This window comes from Passer domesticus, chromosome 11, assembly GCF_036417665.1.
Source record: "Passer domesticus isolate bPasDom1 chromosome 11, bPasDom1.hap1, whole genome shotgun sequence".
NCBI lineage: Eukaryota > Metazoa > Chordata > Aves > Passeriformes > Passeridae > Passer > Passer domesticus.
The window spans coordinates 1,488,024-1,497,324 of NC_087484.1; the positions used below are offsets into that span (position 1 = coordinate 1,488,024).

The 9,301-nt window shown below is 49.7% G+C and overlaps 1 protein-coding gene across 1 annotated transcript; it reads right to left on the bottom strand.

The window, feature by feature from the left end:
* Window positions 1-1,893: 1,893 nt before the first annotated feature.
* Window positions 1,894-9,248, bottom strand: LOC135278533 (ovocalyxin-32-like). Its single transcript, XM_064385089.1, has 6 exons — window positions 9,003-9,248; window positions 4,937-4,999; window positions 4,005-4,179; window positions 3,232-3,368; window positions 2,550-2,612; window positions 1,894-2,463 (listed from the first exon to the last, which is right to left on the bottom strand). The coding sequence occupies exons 1-6, from the start codon at window positions 9,225-9,227 to the stop codon at window positions 2,305-2,307; spliced, it is 822 nt and encodes a 273-aa protein (XP_064241159.1). The 5' UTR covers window positions 9,228-9,248; the 3' UTR covers window positions 1,894-2,304.
* Window positions 9,249-9,301: the final 53 nt, after the last annotated feature.

Here is a 9,301-nt window from a genome sequence, read left to right on the forward strand (position 1 = left end):
CCAAAGATCCCTTTTCCAGAATCTCACAATCCAGAGGGTATTAGAAATCCAAACCAAAGATCCCTTTTCCAGAATCTCTCAATCCAGAGGGTATTAGGAATCCAAACCAAAGATCCCTTTTCCAGAATCTCTCAATCCAGAGGCTGAGTTGCAGCTGATGTTCAGCTCAGGAATCACTTGACTTTGCTGACTCAAAGGCGTTAGGTGAGAAGATATTCCCATAATTCTGTATTTGTAATTATTCCCAGAATGTCCACGTTGAGTTTTCTTTGCTCCCTCCTGCCCTACTCAGCTGAAAAGTGTTTTTGCAGATTCCAGTAAACAGGGAGTGAAGCTCCAGTTCAAACCCAGCGACATTCCTGGCACAGCACTGGCGTTGCTGCTTCCCAGACAGAAACAAGTGGAGCAGCCAGGCTGCTTCTCCTCTGGAAGGGCTGGAAAATGATTTATGGAAACTTTGGGAAAGGATTTGCCAGGGCCTGGAGCTGCTGATGGATCCCAGTGTGGGGTGTCTGTGTGGCACTGCCTTGGGACAAATCCCTGATTCCCGCACAGCCATGGCTTTGTTCTTGGGAATGCTCAGCTGGAATTCATTTCCAGAAAAGCCCTCAGGTTCTCAGACATTTGGAAGTTTTCTAAAACAAGCAAATGCAGCACTTTCCCCAAAATCTGGAGATGTCTGATAAAAGCAGTGTCAACACAGAACAAGAAACAGGGTGGCTATGATTTTATTTGTGTTTCTGGGGTTTGTATTTGTGCTTCTGAGGTTTATATTTGTGTTGCTGAGGTTTATTTCTATTGATGTGATTTATATTTCTATTTATGGGGTTTATATTATGTTTAGACCAGTTGTGATGTGAATTCCTGGCTGATGAGTTCTGCCAGATGTGCTGGTTCTCCACAAACCTAGGAAAGAAACAAACCCCAAATTTTGCTGTATGATTTGAGGTTTTAGGCTGGAACCTTGGCCTAAAAGCAGCTGGGGGAGACTTTGCCTTAGAATTCCACAGCTTTGCTACTTATTCAGAAGTTCCTGTGGAGTTCCTGAGCTGCTGTGAGTTTGTGAGCAGCCAGTTCCAGCACCCTGCTGCCTGGGAAGTGCCTGATCCTCTATTCCAGCCCTGCAGAGCAGAGGCAGAAACAAGGTAAGGAGACAAAAGCAGAGCCCCAAGGTGCCAAATCCTATTTTTTTAATTCCAAAAAAATTACTGTAATCACCAGGTTCTTTAAGGAATGTTGGAATTTCACTTCCCTGATTTCACACTTATGATGATGAGAATGTTTTCTCCCAGCAGGAAAGAAAACACAAGGAGGGTGTGGAATGTGCTTCCCTGAGTTTATTGGGTGCTGAGGGGAAAAGCTTCAGTCAGGAAATCAGACTTACTTGTGTAAAATGCTGGAATTTGGGAAGCTGACATCACCCAGCCTAAAAACATCCAGGGAAAGCTGCTGTGTGAAATCCTTGGATTGTTGTTCCCAGTTACAGCTCGAGGACTGTGAAAACCACCCCAGGTTAAACACAGCAGGCACCCAGAGCCTCTGCTCCTCAGGAACGTGGTGTTCTTGGGAAGGATTTAATTTATGCTGCCACAAACCTGCCTGATGGGGGAAAAAGGTGACTGTGGGACAGTTTGGCACATTGCAGTGAGCACAGGGGGGCAGGGATGGATCTGCTGGGAACCCAGCTGGAGAATCTGGTGGCACAGGACGAAGCCATGACTTTGTGGTGGGGCAGGACGTGGCAGGAATGACACAGGAGCTGTTCCCACACATGGGGATTCATCCACGAGGAGCCTCCCTGGCTCTGCAGGTCTGCTTTGATTCGAGGTGACAGAGCAGGTGGAAATTTGGGCTCCAACAGCAGCAGAAAGAAAAGCCAGCCTCGACCCTGAGTGATGGCACTTGGTTTATTGCAGATGTGAGTTAAAAATCAGCATGATTCTAGCCCAAAACATGACAAAAAATTAGTAGGCAAATCTCTCCTAGTGACAGACTAACGCTTTGCTCACGATTTTTATCCAAATATATTAATTTTGTTTACAAACTCTTAAGTAACAGTTAATCAGTGACATCAAATCAACTGCTGTATGTTCATCTGTGTATATATGGAGTAGCAGAAGGTTCAGGCAGAGCTGCAGAACTTGAATCTCGCCGTTGAAGAAGTGACAGGAATTAATTTTGGCACAGAACAATCAGTGACACCACTCCCAATCTCTGACTTGCATGGAAGGATGACCCCAGCTCCAGGTCTGGCAGCACAAGGACTTGCTGACTGGATCCATATGCACAGAGCTGAGGATTTCACTAGAAACTGGCTCCCTTTGCAGCAGGAGGGCCAGCAGCTGATCCAGACTCTGCCCCAGAGCCCTGCTCTGCACCCTGGGCCTCGGAAGCACAGAAGTGTTTCACTTGCAGAGGCTGCCCCGGGAGCCACGTCAGGCGCATGTGACAGGAAATGATTTCCTGCAGAAGGGATTTGAACACAGGTTTGATCATCCTGAGGCAGCTCAGCTCCTGCTGGCAGGAGGGCCTGTTCTGCACTTCCTTACCTGGGTTGGCATTTCATGCAGTAGCACAGTGTAGTCAAACTCAACAAAATCGTCTTTCCTGGCCTGGGCAGGTGTAAAAAAGGAAAGAATTATCAGGAACACAGGTTTATGTTGTTAAAATCTAATGTCTGCTGTGATTCACTGCAGCTCAGGGAAGGAGGTGAGCAGGGCCCTGTGGCTGTGGTTGCTGGCTGGAGTGAGATGGGTTTTGATTGTGGAAAGACGGAATTAGGAGCCCTTCCTGCATGGAATGTTTGAGGACACCAAGAGCTGTGTGGCTCTGCAGCCTGTCTGCACTGGAACCAGGTGCTAATTAGTTGAATTTAACCCTCAATTCCATCTGAGAATTACATGAACCTCTCCTTCAGAGAGATGCTGGACAGCTGAGGAGCCAAACCTGGGTCCTGCCCGTGGATCCCAGCTGGCTGAGGGCTCTGGGAGTGCTGCTGGATGTGCTGCAGGCCTTGGAGCTGCTGCCCAGCCCAGGGTGGTGTCAGGTGTGAGCACAGCCCGGGCCAGAGGCTGCTGGGCTCTGCCCAGGGCTCAGGAGCTGCAGGTAAGGACAATTTCCCAGCAAAACCTGGCCCAAGTGCTTGTGCAGAGGTGGAGCTGCTGGCCTGGGATGTGGGGAATCCCCTCAGAGCAGGGCTCTGTGCTGCCCTGCCCCTCCTGCCCCACTCACCCACTGCCTCACGGACTTCACTTGGGCCAGGAAGTATCCCAGGGTCTCTGTGGACTTCTCCCACATGATGGAGCTGCTGCCAAGCACAGCCAGAGCCCACACTGGCTCCAGGGCTGGCTCAATGTTGCCATAGCTGTCTGCAAGGCAAGGAGAAAGAGAAAAGAATATTAATTCTGGCTGGGCAGCAGAAGAATGATGAAGCTCAGAGCAGTTTTGCCTGGCACAGCACCATTCCTGCATGGGGCTCCTCCCTCTGATGTGTCACAGGGAGCAGGGAGGGGAATGATGCTGAACCTGCAGTCCCAGAGGAGTGTAATGTGTGGCACAGCTGACACTGCCAAGAGAGGGATCCCCAAGATGAGGTGAGAAACCAAAAAAATCCACAATAATGGGAGTCCTTACATAGCTGGGAGAAAAGGGGATTTTTCCAGGATGGAAAAATTGTGTTGGTCATCCTCAGTGAATCTCCAGCCCCAGCTGGGGAGGTGTGTGGGTTTGGGCACTTGTTATTCCTGGAGGACAGTCTGCAGTGATTTGACTTGGAGATGGTGTGGAGCTGCTTTTAAACCCAAACCACCCTCACAGGATGGTGCTGAGTGCCAGTGGTAAATCCTGAGGGGCTCTGTTCTCCCAAAACCCCCTGGGAGGTGGGACAGCTCTGACAGCAGGATGGGCTCAGGTGCTGTCAGCAATGTGTCTCCTTTTCAAACGCCTGTGTCCTTCATGCCCTTTGAGATGAAGTGAAATACAGGGGAGTATTTGGAGGAACATACCTGGAATGTTGTTTGCAGTTATGGGTTTGCTTTGGTGCCTGAGCCTTTGGTACAATGTGTTGTCCTCTTCCTGGATTTCCTTCTTGTCTTTGGTGTGGGAGCACTTGATGCTGACAACAGGACGAGACTTTTCCTTTGGATACAGCACTGTAGCCAGGCAGTTCCCAGCATCTTCCTGTCAGGGGAGAGTTTAAAACTGTTCTTTTTAATCAAGGTTTTATTTACCAGCAATTCACTCTTTGTATGAAGCTTTTCAGGGGTTAGGAAAGTGTCAAGAAGGATTTTATTTTTCTTTTTTTCCAGGAAAGAAGTTAAAACCACAAGGCTAAAGGGATTTAACAGAAGGTTTTAATTAATGCTTGTCCTGCTTTCAGGACATGACAGTGTTCTAAGTCATCTTGGAAATATGTTTGTGAGAGCTCAAGAAACAACATTAATTGATAACAGAGACTTTCATTGTGCCAGCCGTGAAACAAAAATAATCTAAGGTTTCACAGTAAGTTCTGAAAATCATTTGAATTCCACAAAGTGTGTGTCAAGGACAGTAAAATGCTGCTGGCAGCTGGGGCAGAGTGAATGCAGGGGGTGGAACTGGAAAGACCATGGAGCTGTCAACTCCTGATTCCCATTTTGGGGGTGGGCAGCAGGAGAACACGGAGCAGAGGGGGAATGGGGCCCACACTGTCACACTGCCCCAGCCTGGGCCACTGCACAGTCCCACGCAGGCCTTTGGCTGCCTCAGTGACCTGAGCAAGAATTCCCTTTGGGACTGAGGCCTGGGGATCACTCAGGGAGCCCTGGAGCAAAGACAGGCAGGGAGGAGCAGAAAGCCTTTCCAGGGTGGCAGATCCATTTAGGACACAAATGTCCCTGGTTTGGAGCTGCTGGGGTGGAGTTAATGCCCAGGCTGAGGAGGAAGAGCAGGAACTCACCCCAGTCCTGTAGTCCTCAGTGCTGAACTGCAGGTAATACTTGTGGCCAGACTCTGGGATGTTCTGGAAGAGAGAAGATGGAGCCAGCAGTGGAATTAAAGGAGCTCTGAGGAAGGAAGGTCCTTCTGAGATTCCCTGGGTTTGAGTGCAACATCACTGATTTTCAGTCTTTCTTGGTGTTCACATTCAATTCTGGCTGTTGACAGGATCCAAAGCAAACCTTTGTGTGTTATTTATCTAAGCCTGAGCCTTCCTGTTGCCAGCACACTTTTCCCAGGAAGTGTTTAATGGTACAAGGTGAGTGGAGTCTCATACCCACAGCAGATCCTCAGCTCAGCACCTGCCTGTGGCATCTCCACAGAGCTGGAAAATGCAGGTAAAAATTGCTTTAGTCACTCTCTTCTTATAAAATCCCCTCCTGGAGCTTCAGGATGAGGCAAGTCCAGTGTGGAGCCAAATCTCACCATGAAGGAGGTGCAGGAAACAGAGGATGAGCTCAGACTTTTTGATAATTTCTTTCTTCTCTGAACCCTTTCTCCCCTTCTGCCCTTTTTGTGTATTCCCTCAAACACTGTCCTCAAAGTGGCAGTGGGACATGGGCAGAGTAGTGAAAGCTGACTCTGAACTGCAGGACATCAAAGGAGGAGTGATTGCAATGAAATCAGGGTTAGAAGGCTCTCACCTCGTGCAATAACCACATCTAAGCACCTCGTGCAATAACCACATCTAAGTCTAAGATTCTAACTGCTGTAAAGCCACCCAAGAGGTGTTATTGCTGTGGTTTACAACACCCCTAATCTGACTCAATTTGGGGATTTTTACAGTGACCCAGGATTGCTCCTGTGTCTCATCAGTCCTGCTGCAGTAGTCAGCAGGACCTTTTCAAAAGAGCAGAGAATTCTGTGTTTCTGGGGTTTTCAAGAAGAGATTCCCTCCTGATTTGCAACAACTCCCCCACAGTACTGCTAGTAGCTACTACCACCCTACTTCTGCTCCCTAGACAGCTTGCAAATGATGCTACACAGCTAAAACAAATATTTAGTCTGGTGTGAACACCTGAGGCTTCCTGAGCTCACCAGGGAGAAGGGAGAAGCTCCATATGGCACGAAATAATTGTACAAAAGTCTTTGTAGTCCCGAAGGATAACTTTTATTTCCACTATTTTTCCCCACTCCTATCCCAAAATGCTGTTACCCAATCCCAGAGTGTGGGCTGAGCAGAGCTCAGGGGTGTCTGGCAACCCCCAGGGAAGCAGCCAAAGATAAAAGTGTCCAAAAAGAGAAGAAAACAAGTGAGTAATTCATTTTTCCACTCAATATCTGGGTCACGGGATTCTTTTACTTCTGGGCTCCAAGTTACTGCAACTTTCGTGACAGATTTTTAGTCCTGGGCAGGCCAAACCAGCAGTTTCAGAGCAGCTTCACTGCAGGTCCCTGAGGAATGAGTTTGCACTTCCCTCACTCCCCACGGGCACGGAAAGGGAGGATCCCTCTCTCCCCCCCTCCTCAGGAGGTTTCCATCTCTGCCCCTCTGGTTTCCCACCAGGATTTTCCTGGGTTTTGGCTCAGTTTTTGCCTGGACCACTGAGCAGGGAGCAGCTGGGCCAGGAGTCAGAGCTGCCCCTGCTGTGGGTTCTGCCTTTCCCACCCAGCGTGGGCTCTGACTCTTGGACATTAACAGAACATTTCTAATTGATTTCTGGGAGCAGGGAGCACAGCTGTGGTGTTGCTGTTGTGTCCAGCTGAGGCTGGGAAGTGTCCACCTGGGTGTCTGAAAATTGGAGTTTCTAGTCCAATTTATGCAAGTTGCACAAGATCACCTGGCTTTTCCCTTTCCCCTTCACCTTCCTACTCCTGAATTAGGATTTCCAGGACAGATTGGGATGGGAAACTGCTCCCAAAAACGTCCCTTTAAGTTCTGGGATCTTCAGCTGGCACAAACTAATGCTTCATTATCAAAAGTGTATTTTAAAGGGCAGGACAACTCCAGGAGCTGCTGTTTCCTAGAAGATCCTCAGTCAAAAGAAAAGAAAGGACAACAAAACCCATCTGCATCCAACAGCAAGGTAAGGATTATTCCAGGTTTGGCATTTTGTCGCCAGGAAAGACAGTCTCATTCTACCTGAACTTGAAAGATCTTTCCAATCTAAGAGTTCCCAGTCCTGTTTCCAATTACCAGTTTCACCAGCTCATGGGCTAATAAAGTTAGAATTAAATTACAGTGCTCATTATTAAATTCCACTAAAAATTATCCTGATTTTATGAGATCCAGTAATAGAGTAACCAGTAGCAAATGAGCCCACTTTTGAAAATAACGAAAAAACAGACAAACCTAAAAAAAAAAAATATACCCCAATCCCAACATTTCTGCCCCTTGCCTTCTCGTCATACAGCCCATTCCTTGCAGGAAATTCTTTTCATTTTTTTCCAGGGGAGGACAGGAAAGAAGGAAGTGCCCACTTTTCATGCATTTCTCCTCTTGTTTTCACAGAGTGTGGAAAAAAAAAAAGGAAAAAAAAAAGAGAGGTGGGGGGAATAAACTGCAGAGAGTGATTCTAGGGAGCTCCTACAGCACCCAGCACTGAGGAAATAAGGAGCAATTTCACTTCTCTATCATGAGCCAATTATTTTCCTTCCTGTATGAGGAGACAGGTGGCTGGTAGAGGGTGGAAAAACCCCTTTCCCTCCCCACAATTATTCACTTATTCTTCAGCCAGGCACAGGTGTTTTATATAAGGAAATATTTACATGTAGACATATGCAAAGTGCCCAGGAAATACAGAAGGAACATATGTACTTTTGGAGAGTATAAAAGAACAGAGAATTCCTCTCATAGGTGTTTGTGGCAATTTCACAGGATAATTTCAATATCCCAGGAGCACTTCCATGCTCAGCACCCAATGATCTCTATAACACAAGGGCTGCATTAATTAATGCATCCCAGATATTCCTGGTTAGTTTGGAGTATCTTTTTTGAAAGGGGAGATTTAACACTACACCCTCTTACTCAGTTTTAGGAGCTGCACAGGACAAGTAGTGGGAGATCTCCAGATCCTGGAAAGGATCCAGTGAAATCCAGTGCTACCTTTGGCACCTCACACAGGGAGCCCAGAACAAGCAGCCCTTGCTCTAAGGAGCTGCCCAGCAGAATCCAGGATCCAGAATTTGTTGTTCTGGGAGCCCAGAACAAGCAGCCCTTGCTCTCAGGAGCTGCCCAGCAGAACCCAGGATCCAGAATTTGTTGTTCTGGGAGCCCAGAACAAGCAGCCCTTGCTCTCAGGAGCTGCCCAGCAGAACCCAGGATCCAGAATTTGTTTGTTGTTCTGGGAACCCAGAACAAGCAGCCCTTGCTCTCAGGAGCTGCCCAGCAGCAGGAGCACAGGGCTGGATTTAAATCCCATCCCTCACTCTCCAGGAAGGTGATGCATTCCTTCCAGGATCTACAGCCCGGGACAAACATTCCCCAGAAGTTTCTGCCTGATCCTGTATTTCAGAAAGTGAGTAAGCTGTAAAAAGCCCCAAACCTGGAGGAGGAGAAGGGCTGTACCCCAGTACCACCTCGAGCATCCCTGGCGAGCTCCCCGTGACGGGAAGGCTCTGTCCCTGTAGCTGCTCCTCTCTGGGACTCCCGTCCTGTTCTGCCACCTCAGTTCCATGTGACTTTTGGAAGATTATGGTGTGTTTTCTGATCGGAACCGCACTGCCTTTAGATGAAGCTCTAGATGCAGGTGTGAGGGAGAGACTGCGGGACAGCAGCTCCTGAGGAGAGCCAGGGGTCCCTGAGGAAGGGGAGAGGGGACAGCGGTCCCTGAGGAGAGCCGGGTGTCCCTGAGGGAGAGGGGACAGCGGTCCCTGAGGAAGGGGAGAGGGGACAGGGGTCCCTGCCGGAACCCGGCTGTTCCCGAGGATGGGGCAGCGGCTCTCAAGGGACGCTGCCCCATCCTGGGTGCCCGGTGCCCCGCGTGGGAACGCGCTCAGCTCAGTTACACAGAACAGCACTAATGTAATAATTACTGTTAATTACACTTTCCCAGCGCCCCTGCGCGCCCCGCCGGCTCCCCGCTTACCTTCAGCGTAGCCTTGCGGACCTGCCCGAGCGCCCTGAGCCCGCCGAGGGATCCCGCCTGGAAGTTGCGGTACTGCAGGGCCACCCGCGCCGCCGCCGCGGCCGAGCGGCTGCCGGGCTGCAGCTGCTGCGCGGCGAGGCTGCCCCGGGCAAAAGCCAGCGAGAGCAGCAGCAGCAAGGCGGGCGGTGAGGCGCGGAGCCCCGGCAGGGCGCGGAGCCCCGGCATGGTGCGGGCAGCGGCGGGCACTGGGGCGGGCTCGGCCCCGCTCCCGTACAAATAGCGGGGCCCGGCCCGTGCTC

What these genes read in the sequence shown, in the direction of transcription:
- LOC135278533 (XM_064385089.1), bottom strand. Translation starts at nt 9,227, where the DNA reads ATGCCGGGGCTCCGCGCCCTGCCGGGGCTCCGCGCCTCACCGCCCGCC. An exon ending in CTGAGGACTACAGGACTGGG is followed by an intron (nt 4,180 to 4,936) that starts GTGAGTTCCTGC and finishes CTCCCCTGACAG; the next exon opens with GAAGATGCTGGGAACTGCCT. An exon ending in AACTGCAAACAACATTCCAG is followed by an intron (nt 3,369 to 4,004) that starts GTATGTTCCTCC and finishes CTTGCCTTGCAG; the next exon opens with ACAGCTATGGCAACATTGAG.